The 19,302-nt window shown below is 41.8% G+C and overlaps 1 protein-coding gene across 1 annotated transcript in view; it reads right to left on the reverse strand.

The window, feature by feature from the left end:
* Positions 1-3,350: 3,350 nt before the first annotated feature.
* The window catches only part of LOC128886977 (potassium voltage-gated channel protein Shaw-like), a 38,550-nt gene continuing 22,598 nt past the window's right edge, over positions 3,351-19,302 (reverse strand). The window contains exons 4-6 of the mRNA XM_054142306.1: positions 15,401-15,595; positions 11,504-12,545; positions 3,351-10,470 (exon numbers count right to left, since the gene is read on the reverse strand). Coding sequence (XP_053998281.1) covers positions 10,406-10,470; positions 11,504-12,545; positions 15,401-15,595 — 1,302 coding nt within the window. The 3' untranslated portion in view covers positions 3,351-10,405. The remainder of the gene's footprint in view (positions 10,471-11,503; positions 12,546-15,400; positions 15,596-19,302) is intronic.

Raw genomic sequence — 19,302 nt, forward strand, 5'->3', positions numbered from 1 at the left:
ATTATTTATTGTCGCTTACGTGTTTAAGATTGATGTTTAAAAAGCGCGAAAATTATTATTAATCTTAAAATAGTAGTTCTCAACCTCTTCGCTGTTGGATCACTCAGAGATAGGAAAAAAGCCTTCGTGTTGGATCAACTTGGCTATTCATTTTTTAACAATTACACTTATAAATACGTGTAAAAATTAAATACAGAAGTAAAAAAATCTCACGGAATTGACCACAAAAGCCAACAAGTTCGAATGCCTGACGTCTTCTTCGATTTGCACATCTAGAACAATATTGCGCTACGTCGTACAATACAACGCTGTAGCATGTTATTATTCTAGACGGAGTATACCCCAGTGCGGCGGTTAAAAGGTTTAAAAACGTTTTCCAAACAAAAATATGGAAAACGTGGGCTCGACCAGCCCCCCTCTCCTTAATTTCGTCAACGTAACAGCAGGTGGGCTCAGTCTTTCCAAGGTTGGCAGTGTAACCGTAACGATGAATAATAATAATGATAATGAGATTAGCGATAATTATGATCCAACGATGACGACTTCTGCGTAACGACGAAGTCATTTTATCCTCGACGCAGACGTCGTCGGCGTCGCTGCCGTATAAGAAAAGTCGAATCCCTATCTACAAAGTCAAAAGGACCGATAAAACTTGTAAAAGGGCGGTGGTCATTGAACTCGTGTCTCTCTGTAGATTGCTTGGATATATGTTCGCGTGTTTGTGACTGTGTGTATTCGTGTGTGCTCGTGTGAATCAGTTGTGTACAGGTTTCTATACAGAGTCCTCGGATACAGCACGTGTCGCTCCCCTGATACCGTACTGTACTAATTCGTAATGAGCTTTTTCTTCTTCTTCTCGCTCTCTCTCTTTCTCTCTCATTTTCTTTTTTATTTCCCTTATTTCACCGGGAGGGGACACAGTTTACCCCTGCGAATCCGATTTAACGAAACTACTTTGCGCCATTGTCGGCTCTCTTCGATTTTTAAAGCGCCGTGATATGTGTACTATTTAGGAGAACTTGGTGAACTGTGTTTTCACTACAATGCAATTGCCTCCTTTTTTTTGGGGGGGGGTGGTGGGTTTCTTGCGGACCCTATCACAGGGTGGGCCAGCTGGGCCTCGAATTTACACGGAAACGATAGTTGAGAAATTTGTATGCACTCTTACTTTGTACAGAGAGTTGGTACGGAGAACGATATTTCTCCTGACTCGGATCTCCTAGATGGACTAGTGATTTTTGTTTTTTACGAATTTCTTGAGTAGAGACTATTCGACGAATGATAACCACGTCATCGCGATAGTACTGCACTCTGTATCAAAATTGCACGTATTATACAAATCAGAGTTCCCTTTTTTTTTTTGGAATATGTCGAGGGCCTCTAGACAAACGCGAAAGCCTCAAGACGGTGAACATGCCTTCTTCGATTTTTGAAAGGTCTCGTCGCGTCGATCCGTGGACGTACGGGTTGAATCGTCCTATAGCAACCCTTAACCCTTCGGTCTCGCACGGTTGTTGATTCATCGAGTGAGCGTTCAACTTGCGTCGAATCGTAATTTTCGAGCTGATTGATTTAATATTTCGGAGAATAATGCGAAGCGGCCTGGAGCCACTCGACTTGCACTTTTCCTCCTTTTATTATTACGTTCCAGTGTCATTAACGCCACTTTCCCGTGAAATTGTGCTCTCGTTCTCGTCACATCGTGATTAAGATAATACTTCGTCTTCCGTCACTTGGAAAATATAACAAGTTTTTAAGATATTTGCATGTTTATTAGCAAGCGGTCGAACCACAAGGGTTGACAACGTTTTATATCGGCTTGCACGGATCAAATAACATATTGGAAAGGAAAAAGCATCTATGGAAAAGAATCTCTTTGTAGATGTTCCTTCTGCCAACATTAATGTTCTTATCATCGTTCTGAAATTACACAACGAAGGGAGAGCCGGACAGTTTGCTCCCGGATTCGTAACAGTGATTTTTCGATTTGCAAAGTCTTTCGTGTATATATTTTCCGGTCGAGCATGCAGTGAAATGCTGACACACGAACCGCGAGAAACATGTGTCAGCACGTTTCAGCATTTAAATGCTAATTTTTACCTATGACACGTGCAGATCGATCAAATACTTACTTGTTAGAGTAGTAGATGTTCATGAATATTTATCAAGTACAGGCCTCTATTAATTCGATCGTATCACGCGTTTTCACACGGCTTTAAAAAGTCCGGAGGAAAAATACAATCGCTTTGGAACTTATGCAGCGTAGATTTTACTTTTTCGAGGAGAAATTTTATATACATATATCATTTTTTCAGCTTCGTTTCTTTCGTTTGTACGACAGGTTCGTTCTATGAAAATTCATAAAGTACAGTTTACAACAAAAATTTAAGCGAATGCAAATTACTGCATACTTTTTATAGACTGGATTAAACAAACTACCTGTAAAAGAGAGTAAATCCTCTTTGTCGATAACTGCAGTTTCCTTTTTTCAGTGCTTAGGAGGAAGAGCTTTTATTATGCAAAAGGGGAATCCCCCATTAGTTCCACTCAAGCTACTGTGAAACAATGTTGTGGAAAATCCACGCTATACGACGGTTATCAACGTTTATTACGTAGTGTTAAACCGTGTTCTCGGGGTTCTGTGCACTAGAAGGGTTTCCTCTCGTATAAACTAATATTTCATGTCGCACGTTCGGTGCATAACCAACGAAAAGTGTGAATTCAGGTCTTACATACATCAACGAAGAAAAATTCAGGTGATATTTATAATTTGAGTTGCATACAACTTTGTTAGCACACGTTCCCATCTACTCTCTGTTCTATCTCATCATTCGTTTCTCCGAGCCCGTTTCCACAATCCTGTCAATTACGGATCTGTCAATTACACTCGACCACATTGTCAGCGATTGGATTCCTTTCACTATGCAGAATGTGTTTGCCGATCATCCGGCAGATTTATTCATCGTCGATGGAACAATGTATCGGTAGTCGCAAAGCTTGCTTGCATGCAATGTCAGACTGCTTGCTTTCCCCGCGTGTATGTATACTGCTGGTCAAAACTCTTCGAACAAATGTCGTTTTCAACGAATGTTTATCCGTCAACGTAAACACGTGACGTTTTCAATTCCACAAGCGACTGTTCCAGGTCTTTTGAGCAGCAGTGTATGGTCTCTATGGGCCATATGATTTTAAAAAGGTCTACAATTTTGTTACCTACCTTTTCATATGAAACCACAAGTGTACATCGTAGCTGTTTGATAAAAACATGAAATGCGGGCATTCGCAATTCTACGCTTTTAGTCGTTACAGTTTGAAATTGGCTTCTATTAGTTTTTTTTTTTTAGTTCGTTGCAATATTGCTCGAAGTTTATTAATATTAAAGCAGTGTGTCCTCATTGGAAATAAAAATTCATATTTTAAACTGCACCTCGGTATATCCATATTTTGATATTATAATTAATTAGTAAACGCTGCAAAATTTATTACCGTACGTTATCATTATTTCGCAAATTTATCCAGTCCCTTATTGGTGTTATTACTGTATATTTCCATTCGTTGACTGTTACGTGATATTTCTAGAATCGTGAATTGTATTACTTCGAACATTTATGTTGACGTCTTCAACAGATGAATATAAAAAAGTTTACTCATTACTCTTTTCATCTACTCTTTTTATTAACTTTCTTTAATATGTACACTAATTGTATACCCTGTTGTACAAGAAATTAATTCGAATTTTATAAAAACGTGAAAATCTATGAACTTTACTTACATAGCTGACAAACAATCGTTTCGATAAACATAGAATATCACAGCTGCAAATGTTGCATACGCTAAACGATAACCATTTTACAAAGCGAGCATAAATTGTAAATCGTACGTACAAATTGAAATTAAAAATTACATACAAATCATCGGTTCGCATGACATAAGGCTATTACAACACCGAGTACAAAATTTCTTTAAATGTTACATGTACTGTCTGCGATGAGAAAAAAATTTGTCTCCATCCACAAAAGTGAATTAATCGCGTACATGGTTTCAATATTCCGTGTCAATCGTGTTTTACCTTTGATGAGTTAGCTCTTCCAGTGTTTTCAATGTAGAGTTTCGCTCTCGTAATATAATTTTTTATTCATTGTTTTCTACGTTTTCTTTTGTGTTTTCGTTTAATATCATTAGAGAGTTTACCGTTCTTGTTATTTCTAATCGATCAAAGGTAAAGCTCTCTCCTGTTTCGTTCTTTTTTATTATGATACGTCGAAAATGAGGTTTTCTCTACTATTTTACTTTAGTTCTATATATTTTCTTCATTAACCCTTTAGGTATCATCCGACTCCTGTACAAACTGATTTCTATTTCTCAAAGTCGCAAAATGTATTTCACTCTTTGCAAGGTTGCCTCTACGACGGCTCATCTTTCATTTGCGAATAATGAAAATTGAAGGAGAACGTGCCCCTGTATTACTGTCGTTTTGTGCCCCGTTTGTCCTCGAGTATTCCCGAAGGCTCTTTTAAATTCACGTGACGTTTTTCGAGTCACCGGTTCGCCCCCTGAATTTTACTGAAATCCTGAAACAATTCTTCTCGTCGATCCACGAGATCGGTGCACCCTATTGGCTGCTATGATATGCTTGACTCGTTTCTCTTTTATGCTCCCTTCTGCCCTCCTCTCGGCCACCTGCTTTGCCATCTTTCCGATACTCCTTCTCTGGTGTGCAAATATATACATTTGTGCCTCAGAGGGAATCTATTGTGCGCGAGTGAGAAGAATGTGACAAGCCACCTCTGTAGGAGGCACTCGTGGGCGAGGTATACAAAACCCACGTGGCGAGGTTTACGACGATGATTTAAGAAGTTCAAATTTTTAGAATCTAATATTTTATTGGATAATATCGTCTCCTTGTATATCCATGCCACGTGAAATAGTAAGGGACGCTGTCGTCCACGGGTGACACATGCGTTCTCTGCGCAGAAAAAAAAAGAGCTTTCGGGTTGAAAAGTAATAGTCAGCCCTCGTGGGTAAAATGTCTCGTCGCTGTTCGAATTCTACTCTCCGGTGATGGCATAATTCCCCTAATTTAGGACTGTTCTCTTTTTCTCCCTGCTGTACACGTGTACGTTGACAGACGCGGAGGATCGCAGGCTCTGGCAGGCAGCGGAGGACAGCGTAATTTTTCTTGAAACGCAATTCGAGGATCACGAGAGGGGGCTGTCGATTGGTCCCGTTGGTATTCAGGGTGCGCATCGTGCGATATACATACATACATACATATATACATGCGTACGTGTACCCATTGTGTCCGTGTACGTGCGCTCTCCTGGGGCGGCAGTCGATCCTCAAATCGAGTTTGCGGTTCCTCTGGTGCCTATGTACGGCGCCCTAGCGCGCACGGTCGTGTGAACGTGTCTATGTGTGTGTGTGTGTGTATGTGCTCCCTTTCCTGGAAGTTTATGAGTAATTTTTCCAGCTACACGTTTTTCTTCCCGTCTCCTGCGGAAGTAACAAAGTTCTCGAGAAAGTTTCTTTACACGCGCGCAGAGAAGCACACTTTCTGCGACGATACCCGTGTCAATGTATGCTCTACATTTGCCGATAGCCATCTTCGACTCGAAAGGCAATGGAATTGTTAAAAAGTCAGAGTGTATTGGTCTCGGGGATGAAAATTCCGCGCACCGTGGGAAGAAAGCGAGGAAGTCGAATTTAAGCAAAATTGTCCGACACCAAGTTTGGCAAAGCAAGAAATACCTTTCCTAAATGAAATTCAAGTTAGGTAAGGATAAATATCTCATTCTGTGCTAAGACCTTATTGCAATTTCGTTGAAAAAGAACGTGGCCGCGTATTACCGCGATTAAAATAACGAAGGATTCTCTGCCTTTAATAATACTCGGAAGAAGAAATCCCCCGGGACGGCAACCAACGAAGACACACCCTGCCCACTTTAACTTGAGATTGGTTGGAGATGAGTAACTCGTTCTACTTGTACTCGTGCAGCAGATGATAACGAAATGATACAATTCTCGATCCCGCTCGACAATCGCAACTGTAAAGCATACATCGATCGAGTACCAATCGACACAGTTTCTGAATTAAAATCACGCTTTGCATTGGCTTATGGTAACGGCAAATGGCAAACATTTTTCAGCGCGGGCAAGTATCTACCAACTGCAGTGTATTCGGTTATTAGTGTTCGTGTACGTGTGTGGGTGGGAGACTAGATGCGGCCGTGCTTGCGGTAAGTGGTTTCCATCGAAATTGTCGATCCTCGACTGGGATTCGGTTTCATTGTTCCTCGAACGCACCACGAACGATATTACATAACGTCTTTTCGTTCGTTGCGGGAAATCCCTGATACCAGTGATATCGTTTTACGTTATCCTTTCCTGCTCGTTCTCGCTACTTTCTTTCGCATTTACAGTACCGTCGACTAGTAACGTTCCTTTAAGAGTAAATTATTGTCGTATCGCGGCGTTCACAAGTTTTTCAAGCTCTTCGTGAGTTTATACTTATACTTTTAGTCTTTTTTATATTCATCTGTATCAATATTTAGGACGTTTCCGTATTGTTCCTGTTTATCGAACACCTCGTGCCACCGTGAACATTTTCTGTTCCCCCTTCGTGGCACGGTATCTTTGGATTTTGCTCGTTTCAAAATTTAAGAACCAGACCGCTGGTAATATTTATGAACTATCTGATGGACGGATTAAATCAATTTTACAATTTTGTATTCTTGCGATTACGTGGATGACCTAATTTCGCTGAAAATTCAATGGCGATGTACTGCGTTTACGAGGACTAGGATGATGATTTTTCCAAAGAACGTAATCGTTCTTCGTGAAGAATGCTAATGACTTGATTTACTTAAATTATCAGAGTTTTTTTTTTTTTTTTGCACGCGTTAAATGTGCAAAAGAGCCGTATGTATCGTGAAATTTGAAGGTGGATACTCGCGAAACGATATCACTGGTTTCGAAAGGAATCTCGATCTGAAACGTGGCTGCCGTCATATTGATACGACAACTCAGGACTTCTGAGCTCCTTAACGGTTAAACGGTAAAGGCTGTTTTCTATTTATTCGATTCAAAGCGAGCGACGTACGAAAATATTATCCAAACTCGGGAACCTCGGTAACACGATGATTGCCAAAGGACATTTCTGAACTTTCTTGGTTTAACACTGTTTACCTTTGGGCTGTAGGAAGATTACCCGTCGAAGTTGTTCCTTCAAACGCTGCTGAAACGCGTATATTTCAAGTAAAAGAATATTTAAAAAATTGTTTTAATTTATTTCCAGGATCGCTTGACGCGATTGGCAGTGTATCCAATGTATTTAACACGTTCTGCAAATGCGACTTTTGTTCTTGAAAAATTAATAAAAGTAATCTATAATTTGATTTCCTCTTCAAAGTTTTATATTCGTCTTGTTTCGAAAGGGATTGCGAAAATCGTATAAATAGAAAACACCCTCGAAAAACAGTTGAAACGGATAGGTGCGGAGCTGCCTGTATCGTTCGTACCTGGATCACGGTTGATCCGAATATTTACACGTACGTGGGCGTATGTGCGTGGTAAACTTTGAGGGTTATAAGTGTGCATGCGTGCGTGTACATCGAAGATCCCCCATCCTTCCGTCGCTTGTATCACGTTTGTACATTGAAAACGAGATTCTGTGTGCGTTATTCTTCGGCAGATTTTAATTTATTTCTACGCATGGGATGAGAGTCATAGCGACGTGTAAACCAAAACGAATCCAAATATTTTTTTAGCAAGTTGCTTCTAATGGCTGAAATGACGTTTCGAATTTTGGGTGAGGTTCAACCGTTACCGATTTTCTATAAAAATTTGGTTATATTCGCGAGGTCTTCTGTTCAACACGTACCCATTGGAACAAGAGCGATTTATCATTTATCGTTCCAATCTGTACACTGTTTTCCTGTTTCGAGATTAACCTGCGCACGACAGGAGCTGAATTAATTTCAATTAGCGATATAGAATATCATCGAATTAACGTTGCTAAATTTTCATTAATTTTCGTACTTTGATAAGCGTTTCCATGATTATAGATTGACATACTACCTCTCATGGTACGCGATGTTATCCGATTGATGGAGCGATTGTAAATTAATATTTATGTTTAATCGTAAGAGTCTGAATCGTACATTTCAACGGAGTGCAACGCGGAAGGAGAATTGGATATTTATATCGAGGGACAAAAGGTCGAATGTTGCTCTCAGAAGACACAAATCCCGCAACTATACCTCTCAATGCAAAGTCACTTCTAAGAAGTATCGGCTCCATTTTTGAGAGTGCACCATTTTCATGGAAACGTTGTTCAAAGCAGCTCGATACATTTTCTATATCAAAGTCGACGGCAGGTCGTGGAATAATCCGTGCGATTTGCAAATGTGTTCTGAATCGTCGGCAACAAAATTTTGACGTTATCGTTATTGCTCGAGATTACGAGGTATGAAAAATTCCCATCGTTCCTGGGCTGGGCGTTTCATTTCAGCCAATCGTCGAAACAACTTTCAAATTTTTTAGGAGATGTTCTATTCTGTTTATGAAAGCGAGCGATAGAGGTGGGGAATCTCGTCGATATGACGTCGAACTTCTGATAAAAATTCCTACCAACGTCCCAAACGCAAATATTTAAGCTCAGCGAGAATTCGCCAGTCTCATTACGCGCCTCTTGCAACATTCACCGGATACATTCAGAAATTTTTGGCAGCGAAGCTGTGCACTCCGGTACATAAATTATTCGGCTTTGACGAAGAGGAGGCTTTCGCCCGGCCGTGCCTCCGAGCTGACAGCCGATGAATATTCCCCGTCAGTTCAAACGAGTCTCTGCACTCTCTCCCCGTGCACCAACTCTTCTCCGCAGCTATCGTTTGTCCCCACCAGAGATGGGCAAAACTCCTATCCAAATACAACATTCGAATAACGAATAAAGGATAAACAACATTTCATCTGCCGCTCGTGGATGAGAACTGATACAAATACTTGGATCGTTCGAATAAACGTTTTGCTCCGTCTCTGGTCTCGATTTCGAGACTCTCGTTTAAGGGTGTACTCCGATTCGTTGCCTCGAAAAGTTCTGGGTTCGCGCCTAGAACTTTCGGAAAATGCAACAAAACTAAAGGGAAATTGACATTTTCAAAGTTTCTAGTCAGACTACCCCCTTAACGCGACTTCTGGCATCGGTATAAACTCGGACACATTCGGGTTTTTCGGTTTGCGATGATAACGACGAGGCAAGAAAAGAAAGGAAGTCGGGGAGTGTTGAATTTTTGGGGAGGGGGGCGATTACAGGAACGTATGACGCGAAAAAGAGAAGTATGTAGGTACAGTCGAATCGATGGATCCGCGAGAAATCCCTGAACATTGTTCGATCGGTGCGCACGAAATGTCGGACGTTTCGCGCGATGATTTGCTCGATTTTTCGGCTGTTGACGATTCAACGCGAGAGTTTTTTCGTTTCCGAGAGACTGGCGTACGCTGCAGCTGGACGCGTTTTAATTTAAAGCACCAATTAATTGCCACCGTTATTCGTTTCTGATTTGCCGCCCGCTTCTCTGCTCTCAGCGGTCAAGCTGCCAAGATTTTTACGCGTTCATTTTAAACATTTCAGTTCTCGCGATGGCAATTTGTTCCGGAAGATTGCGGGAATTTCACGCGCAATTTGCTCCTATTCATGGGAATCTGTGAACCGTCTCGTCTCATTATGCGTGCCAGGGCTGGGCAAATTTTAATCGAAGCAACGATCGACGATCGCGATTAAAATAGGTAATCGATGCTGTAATATTTCTATTTTACCGCGATATTTACAGGAACAAAAGCGTCGCGAATAAATTGTTAACACGTTGATCCCAGGGAAAATCTTTTTTTAAAAAGGGAATCGAACAATTGCCTCTACGCTGACAAAAAGTGTTAGAAAATGATGGAAATTATTTTGTTGATTAAATTTTCGGTTCCCTTAATAGTTTCCAATAGGCTGCAAACAAAATTTAATCGCAGTAAACATTTTCAAGAGTATTAGCGCGGCAACCAACGTGTTAAGCAGAGGTCTCGTTCGAATACGATTCTGGTTAGTCCCGACTTCCTCTAGCCCGTCTCCCGTCCGGAAAGTAGAAGAAAGATAGAAGATAGAGCGGTTCTAATAATTCACACAGCGTTATCGTAAAAAGCGTCGCAATTCGTCGCAGTAAAAATCCGACATTTCATCCGTAGCGATCTAATATTCCCTTATAGACCGTGCAATCTTGATACCCGTCTTGAGCTCACTCCTCCGGCGATATTTTCCCTCCTTCCCCCGGCTCGCTCGCTTGCTCTTTCCTCTCACGACTCGGTCATCCCAACGCCCTGGTCGAGTGCACCTCGGCAGTGGCGAGTAGCCTTGGTACCAGCTTTAACCCAAACCTCCGGCTGTCTTGGTCCCGTTAGTGCGTAGGTTAGAGTTCCTCCGGTCCTCCTCTGGAACCCACCGTACAAGAAGAAAAGGAAAAACAAAGACACTAAAGACTTTTGCGCTCGGGTGACAATTACTACTAAATTGGCACACGTTGCGAACGGTTACCGGTTCCCCATTTCCTAGCGAGTTTCCTCCGAGAAACGATAATTGGTGTGCTCTTGATGATCGTTCCGAGAAAGGGGTGTAAATGTTCAGAACAAGGTGTACCCTGACTCGTCTTGTTAGCTCTCGAAGCACCGAATATCGACGAATTTACTACACTGCCTGGCGGAGTGGCAAGAATAGCAAATATACGGTAAACACGATGGATTAATAGGGATGAAGTTTTAGTACCGCAGCTAAAACGAACGTGGGACACGGAAAAGTTTACCGTCCGTTTGATGGGATGTAGAAGTTATTATCTGCTATATCAGCCGTTGTCAGGTAATCGGATAATAACCGAGTTTTACAGCGACCAACTCGATCGGCCGAAGTCAGCGCTAGACGGAAAACGACCAACGTTGGTCACGCGATAGAACGGTTCGATCTGCCGACATATCATGCGAAATCACACATCGCCAGATTTCGATTGGGTTATTCTGAATTCATCGTGATCACGACAAAATGACGACGAACATCTAAATGGAGTTTACGCGAGCATAAGAAATCACTCGAATTCCCTTACTAGTATTCGACGAGTACTCAGCCTCAGATGTCCTTGAAGGAGGACCAACGAGCGAAGACAACCTATCCTCGTTTTGCTATCAACGTCTGTCAAGGGTAGATAATATCAGGTTGCTGCACGTGAAATGTCCGATTTTGTAGAAGAGATTTAAACGTCTGTATTTCTTGGATAAATTAACTGTATCCATAAAATAATAAGCAGCAACAGAATCAGTGCATTTTTTGAAAGTAACAAATTACACTCTTCGAATTGATGAATCACAAGTAGCATCTGGCAGCATAATGCCGTAGCAAAGTGAAGACAACTTACCGGGATCGAATAATAAGAGATTTCGTATGCAACAATCTAATAGTTGATCGTCGAGGACTTACCTGTTTTCGTGGCGAACGAAACATCCTTGGGATGATTGGTCTTGATGGCGTTCATCCGTCTGTTCTGGGGCCCTTGACCTCCAGGGCAGCCAACTCCAGGCGTCTGTCCAAGGCCAGGAGCCAGAGCACCGGTCCCGGATAAAGGTCCACCCGGTGGCATGTGTTGAGGAGCGCAACCCGGTGGGCCCGCAGTCCCTGGCACTCCCGGCATTCCTGGCGGAGCGCCTGGAGCTCTCACTCTTGGCTGCTCGACCGGAAGTACGCGGCGTCTCTTCTTCGGTAGCTTGGCTCGCGCCTGCGTGTGACTGTAATACATCGCAAAGTTGCTGACGATCACGGGCACGGGCAGGGCGATCGTTAATACACCGGCTAGAGCGCAGAGCGCGCCAACGAACATTCCGATGTAGGTCTTCGGCACCATGTCCCCGTAGCCGACGGTAGTCATCGTTACTAGGGCCCACCACAGGCCCAACGGTATGCTCTTGAAATCGTTCTTCGGATTGTACTGGGTGCGTTCCGCGTAGTATACCAGACTCGCGAAGATCACGATTCCAAGGACCAGAAAGAAAACTAAGAGCGTGAGCTCCTTCGCGGAGGCGCGGAAAGTCTGTATCAGGATCTTCAGGCCGGAGGAGTGACGTGTCAGCTTAAACAGTCTCATTATACGTATGATGCTCAAGAACTCGAGGATGTCCGCGTTCTCCAGATGGGAGGCGAAACGTTGCAGCGCCAGATCGAGATAGAAGCTCATCGTTGCCACCATGTCGATCAGGTTCACCGAGCTCTTGATGAATACGCAGCGATTCGGGCTCGCGGTAATCCGTATTAGGAACTCGAATGTAAACCAGGCGTTGCACATGCACTCGATGTAGAAAAAGACGTCGTGAGCGTTCGTGTGCGTTTTGTCCACCGTCCACGAGGTCTCGTTCCCTTTGTTCACCGTCCGGTTCACGATCACCGGCACTCGCATGTCCGGATGCGTCTTCAGGCAGAACGACAAGATCGAGATGCAGATGAAGAGGACCGAGACTATGCTGATCACCTGGCGAACAGTTTTAGAAAATTAAATTACGAACGTGCGGTGACGAGAGTAACAGGGATAAGGTAACTCAATCTACTCTGATCGAGAAGTGGGATTCCATATTGTTACTACAAGTTTCTTGACCGTCCTCAAACTGATACACATTTTTGTTCGCGTACTGCTTCGTCTTCGCGTTTCCCTAAACTTCTAAGTCTCGTTTAGACCATGCTGACCACCTGCGGAACATTTTTAGAAAATCAAATTATGAACCTGCACTGGTGAGAGTAACAGAGACAAACTATCGAGAAGCGGTATCGTGTATCGTTATATATTTCCCGACCGTACAAAAATTTACGCAAATTTTTCTTTGCTGCTTCTTCGCGATTCCCGAAACTTTTAAGTCGCGTTTAAATTCCCCGACTTGTTCGCGGGAAGCCTCTTAACGCGATGGCGCAGTTTAGAAGCCGTGCTTCTTTATGCCGGTCAGGATGTGCCCAAAGTTTCAAAAGGTCCGAACGGGCCATAAAATCTCGGGGGAAGTAGCGCTGGACCGTAAAACTGACGTTGTCAAGGGTATCATCGTCGGTGACGCGAGAATTCTGTCGACAGTTTGCTGGGTTAGAAGATGAATCCCATTACCGCAAATTCAGCGTGGATCTGGCTTTGTAATAACGTTAAAAGTTACGTTACGCCACGTGATCCCTCCGTCGCTATCTCTACGAATTGATTTTCTTCAAAAACTGGCTTTCCTCGAGCGAGTCCTTTTCTTACGGTGTCGCAACGCGACTAGATAATAGAACCTATTATGGCACGGTGCCCAATAAGATATAAGCCTGCCAGATCTAAAAATTTGGTTTCACGAAACGCTAGCGGAAGTTAACCGTCACGGAGTTCATACTTGGATGTTCGCGTGACTCAAAGTATACTTCAAAGTTACATGTTACGATGTAAGAGATGTTAGAAATTTCGTAAAAACGTTCGAACATTTTAACGATTTCCCTATTGTAACAATTTGCATAGAATAACATCAGGATCGATATCTTAATGCGTCAAAAATATAATTTTTGTTGGCTATATTCAAAGGTCCTAACTGCCAATATATAAAAGGAAGTGATAGAAGACGCGCGGGAGGGCTTTATAAGTGACAGCAATTCGATACTGCCTTTATTAACACTTCGGAGAGAAACGGCGTTATACGAGAATATATCCTTTACGAGGAAAAACATACAAAGCTTGTTATCTTCAACGGGAGACACTTTTTATCGGACGAATGACACATATAAGAACCACCCCGCGGAAAAGAAATCCTTAGATTTGGAGAAGCGTAAGGAAAATTTGAATAATACGTACAGTTCGTATAATTCGTTCGCCTCTAATGTCACTTATCTTCTTATATTGATTGTCATGGCTAAAAATACTTATCCTACTTGCGGAGTGTTAGGTTTACATTGTATCCGATATTAGTTGTGGAGTACAACATCATTTTTCTTATATATCGCGGCAAAGTTTCCAAACTCGAAAGTTGGCGTCGAAAACAAATTAAAACAAAGTAAGGGCGTAAAGCGGCCACGTATAAAATAAGGTGGAAAGTTGAATTTGAAATTAAATCTCTCCGTTACAAATATGTAGATTGAAACTACATTTCTATATATAATTGATGCTATTATTGTCTTCTTCTCCGTAAAAACAAAATCGAGCATCGCTTTTACGATTTCACTTACGTCAAACGCGAGCAAATTTTACTTCTCGAGCGCTATGCGTCGTTCATTGGATACTGAAATGGCTCGCGTGAAGTTGTTATCGAGCACAACTTTTTCATCGAACATAAACTTGTTTACAACGGAGTTGTGTCGTTTCGACAGCCGTGCACGTACGACAGTCGGCGTTTTACAGTTTGATCCACTTCTTTGTCACAATCGACGAACCACAAATAAATGAAAAGTTCTTTTTACCGTGGACGCTTCAGAAAAGCTTCCTTTAATTGATTACGTTATTCCCAATCGCAAGAACGAATCCTGTCTCGAGTCCAACAGCAGTCATTTTTATATTGTACCTTTGACACGTTAGCTGCCACGCTAATACTCTTAAAAGTGCCTACTGTGATTAAATTTTATTTGCTGACTATTGGAAACTACATAATCAAACATTTATCGCGATATCTATATTTGTAACTTTATCGAATTTCAAGAATTTCATTCAATTAATTTTCTTTGGCTTTTAGAATTAATTTTTTTAGTTCTTCAGTGAAAATCACCGTCACCCATACATGGGTGACATCGCGATCAACGTGTTAGTATCGAACGTTAGAGTATTAAATAAATAATTAAATAATATATGACAACGTGTTCTATGTTTTGTCCGCGTACTTCCCATATATTTACATCGAAATTCAATGCTAACGGTTAAACATGAATAATGAAATTAGTCTGAGTAATATCCAGATTAATTATCAAACTGAACGTACGCGGTAATTAATATCCACACCAGAGATTAACCTCAATTGATAGGATCAAGTATTTGTTACGATATTAGTAGGGTCAAATCAATTTGATCGCGACGTGTCGAACGAACCCGTGGCTTGAAACGCAAGATTTTCGTGTAATAGAATTACAATCGATGTAAATTGTAGAAACTTAGGGTCACCCTATCGCAACCCCTCGACTCTTATCAATTAAGAAAGGTCGAAGGGTCTTGGACTGAGCATGTCACGCATCACCATCCTCGAGGATACGACGTTAGACAATATTAGCTAAGAAGGGTCGGAAGAAGTTGGTTCCGGAACGATGGAAGGCTCGAAATAGTCTATGGCTGTCCTGGCACCGCTCAACACCTGAACCGTTCGTGTTCGCTTCGGAATAGCCGTAAAGCATACAAACCTTAGCTGCCAAAGAGGAGTAGGGTTCATCGAACAGCGACCACATCTGGGGCTTGACCTTCTGCCACCACGTCAGCGTGCCGGCGAAATACGCATCCTCGAAACCGAACTTCCTCGCCAGTTCCTCTTCGGTCGGCCTCTCGGTATCGAGGTCCAACCTGTCGAGGACTGTCAGCGTTTCCTGCGTGTCCCGATGCTAGAAGAGCGGGTCGGGGTGGAAGAGAGGGGGGATGCAACAACGATCGTTATTCGTACCTGCGAAAGTCTCTCGCTCTCTCGAGGGTGCTTTTTTTGTTTGTGCTTTCCTCGGGACAGATAAAGCGCGTGCAAAGCGTACGTGAGTCTCCACATATGGAACAAATACGTCATTCCCATTTCGGATACGACTAACGTCATTAGATACACGTGAACCGACCTTTAACGACCGCCATTTAGTCAAAAGGAATGCGCTATTTTATTGCAATATACAAGAAACGCGTTGGTCGAATCGTTGATTAAACTTTGTGCATCTAGCGACTTTAGGTATCGACTAATTCTAATTGCTGGTTTCGAAGCTCGCTGCGAATTGTCACAATTTTTCGCGCTTTCGTTTAGCACATGTAATTTTAATATTATTTCTAGATTCACGGAAAAGGAATATTTTAGAGCAAATAAATTGTTTCTTTGACATGAAAACGCTCTTATATAGTTTGTCTTTATTTACCTTTAACAACGGAGGAATGTTTTGATAAAAATTTTAGTAGCGCAGAACAGCTTCGAAACCGGCGCCAACATCACAGGCATTATTTACCGTCCGCCCTCACATCGAAGTTCCTTGCAATTCATCCAGTTTCCAATTAAATCGGACAAAGGCATGCAACCGTTTATTTATTAATAACGAAAAATGTCAGTTTCTACTATTTATTTATCGAGGTAGATTTCCGTCAGATTCTCGATAGAAAATGTGAGGTCGAAGCGTCTACTTCGTTTGCATTCGATTAGGTCACGATCGAAATAAGTAATAAAGTATCCACAGAGAACACGAAGACCAAAGATTTCTTTGATCCTCGTGCGGTTTCAAGAATCAAAGTACGCTAATATCGGTCGTTTCCATAAAAGAGGAACAAAAGTGGCACGCAAATGCTTATGGCACTGTATAACGAGCAACGCGATTCAACTTTCGATGATTATCCAGGAAAGCAGCGTCATTTTTCACTTGAAGTGCGACGCGATCGGTCCACGATCCTGTTACTGATAATAAATAAATTACCGTCGAATCAGGCCGAGCAAATGAACGGAAGGAAATGAATTCCGATTGCAAACAAAGGCTATCGAGTTTCCAAGTACACAAGGTGGATTTCATCGCGTCATTCAACGAACTGTCCCTCGCGGGGTTCACATCTTCGTCTCACGATTAATACTAATTACTGGAAAATTCGTTTTCGTTTCCCAGACTAATCGATTTTCGCCGATGCTAATGGGAATTCGGACTTGTCCTTCCCAGCTGTTCGGAATCGAGACTTCGACGTTTTAATCTTCATCCTGAATAAATCAACTTTTCATGGAATGTTTGACTATTCCAGCAACTAATTCGATCACTTTTAAATGGACGAATCGAAAACGGAGTATCGTAAAACGATTTCGGCATAGTTGCACCAGCAGTTTAACCCGACATGAATATTTCATAATCTCGGCGTTCGTTAGCGAAACAGCATGCAGGAAGTTTGAAATAAAGTAGGCATTTCCCGAGCTTGCGATCCATCGATTTTAGGGGATATTAAATCCTCAACGGCTCGTTTAAATCGTTTAACAACTTCCGCCGAAGAATCACGCACAGTAACTTTGTAACTTGTCTTAAAATGAAAATTATGCGTCCTCGTTTATTTCCAGCGTGCAACTTCTATGCTTACGGCAGCTGATACGGCGAAAGTCTACAAGAAAAAAATTAAGGACAGACGGGAAGTACAAAGTATGAAAAGTTTGATACTATGTCGCTGAATATCTGTGAAAAATTACTGTAATTTGTTGTTACGTTGTTCGTTGAAACGACCTGAGACGGTTAGAAAGAACGAGGGTCGCAAGACCGCGCAATTCCGCGGATAATTTCAAGTCTGTGCCATACTTTGAAGCTAATTGAACGCCGATTGACAATTTGGATAATGTACAATATATCGGAGTCCCGTGGAATGGTATGCTACGATTGCGGCGGGGTGCATTTGAATATTGCTGCAGGCTTGTCGTTACTGGATTTTGGCGAATGCGATATATCAGAACCGGAAACCGTGAAGTACATGCACGACCCCAATTAGAAACGCGATATAACGGGCGTGATCGCGAAGGCAATCATTCTGAAACATTTCCAATGAAAGCGTTCCTCGAAAGACCCTTCGAATCGTCCAATTACGAACACGCGACTTTTGAAAACTGAACTTACACGAACGATAGAAAATGCGAGGTGCGTTTATCTCGAGATCGCTCTTCGTTGACTGTTTGTATTTCGATTTGTCGTTGAACAATTTATGTCTGGTGCGCGCTCACTGCGTATGTACACGATTTAATTATAATCGCCTTTGAGAAATCGGGTTACGCCAAGGGTGACGTAAGCTCTTTTGTGCTATCCCCTTAAAGCATCATATCACGTTTGCCTAACCGAGAAGATTAGATTTTTAAATATTTAAGAGCAATGGAAACACGCGATTAACTCACTCGCGAGGATCTTTCTTGTCCACCCAAAAGAAGAGACTGATTGATTGTTTAAAATCGTTATTCTTACTTTGTTCATTTGACAGTCGATAAATCGAGGACTTTCTCGGAGGATTATTAAATATCAACCTCCTGAAACCTGACCTTTGCCGCTTTTCATTAACAATTCTCTGCTTCGGTGGCTCGATATCTTCAAGAGGCTTTTCTGTTGTTTCTCGTAAAAGAACTATTTATTTCGTGAGAAATAAATAGCCACATAAATTTCAATAAAACACCAACGCCGGACGAGACGTGCTCTTGCAATTTATCTACATTCCCCGCTACAAATCAATGGTGTTTAATCAAAATCTGAGGGTGTCCTTCGCAGACGACCCTTCGTTCCACGGAACCCCTAACATAAATTCCTCATCTCCTTTTCTTCTTTGGGATCGAACACGGTCGACATTGCAAATGACCCTGTTTTAGTCTTTCACTTGATCCTGGATTTGAAATGGGTCAAGATAGATGCCGGAGGAGTATAAAATCGAGATTCGTTCATCGTACGGGATGGAATAAAAAATGCTCTCGAGTATCAAACGAAGGTAGAATACAAATGAGATTTTTCTCGGATACGATACGTTCCGTGTAACCGAAACTCAATCAGTTTTAGAAAAAATATCGTATTACCTCGTGCAAAATATTTCCGAAAAATATTACGCCACCTAAAATATCTCTCCATCTCGAATTCCTCGCAATTTTCACTATAATATCCGTCGTGGAACATGACTACGAATGTTTTTTCGTAAAAGCTTCACTTGACATTTCGTAATATATGCGCGAGATTAAGTTTTTATCTCGTGGAACAATTTTCCTCTTCGAAACTTGTTTCAATTTTTTTTTTTGTCTAAACTTCATTTTAACGTAAAGTGTACTAAAAGAAGTATTCGAAATGGTGATGTTAAGTGGGTCACCCTTGTACACACGTATAATTCTCTGGTTCTGTTATTTTACATTTTACAAAGTAAATTTGCCGTAAGGCTGAGCCGTAAAATTATACACAGTGGGAAACCACGTGAGCTTTTACGAGCTGCTTGTTCGGGAATTACTAGAGATAGCTATGAAACTCTTTCGTCGTCAATTTGCTAGAGAATGGAAAGATGGATATCTAATAAATTTCAACAAATTTCGAAGGATTGTCTTGGAATTTCCATTATTAAATAACGATACTGCATCGATCGATAT

This window comes from Hylaeus anthracinus, unplaced genomic scaffold, assembly GCF_026225885.1.
Source record: "Hylaeus anthracinus isolate JK02 unplaced genomic scaffold, UHH_iyHylAnth1.0_haploid 11985, whole genome shotgun sequence".
Lineage (NCBI taxonomy): Eukaryota > Metazoa > Arthropoda > Insecta > Hymenoptera > Colletidae > Hylaeus > Hylaeus anthracinus.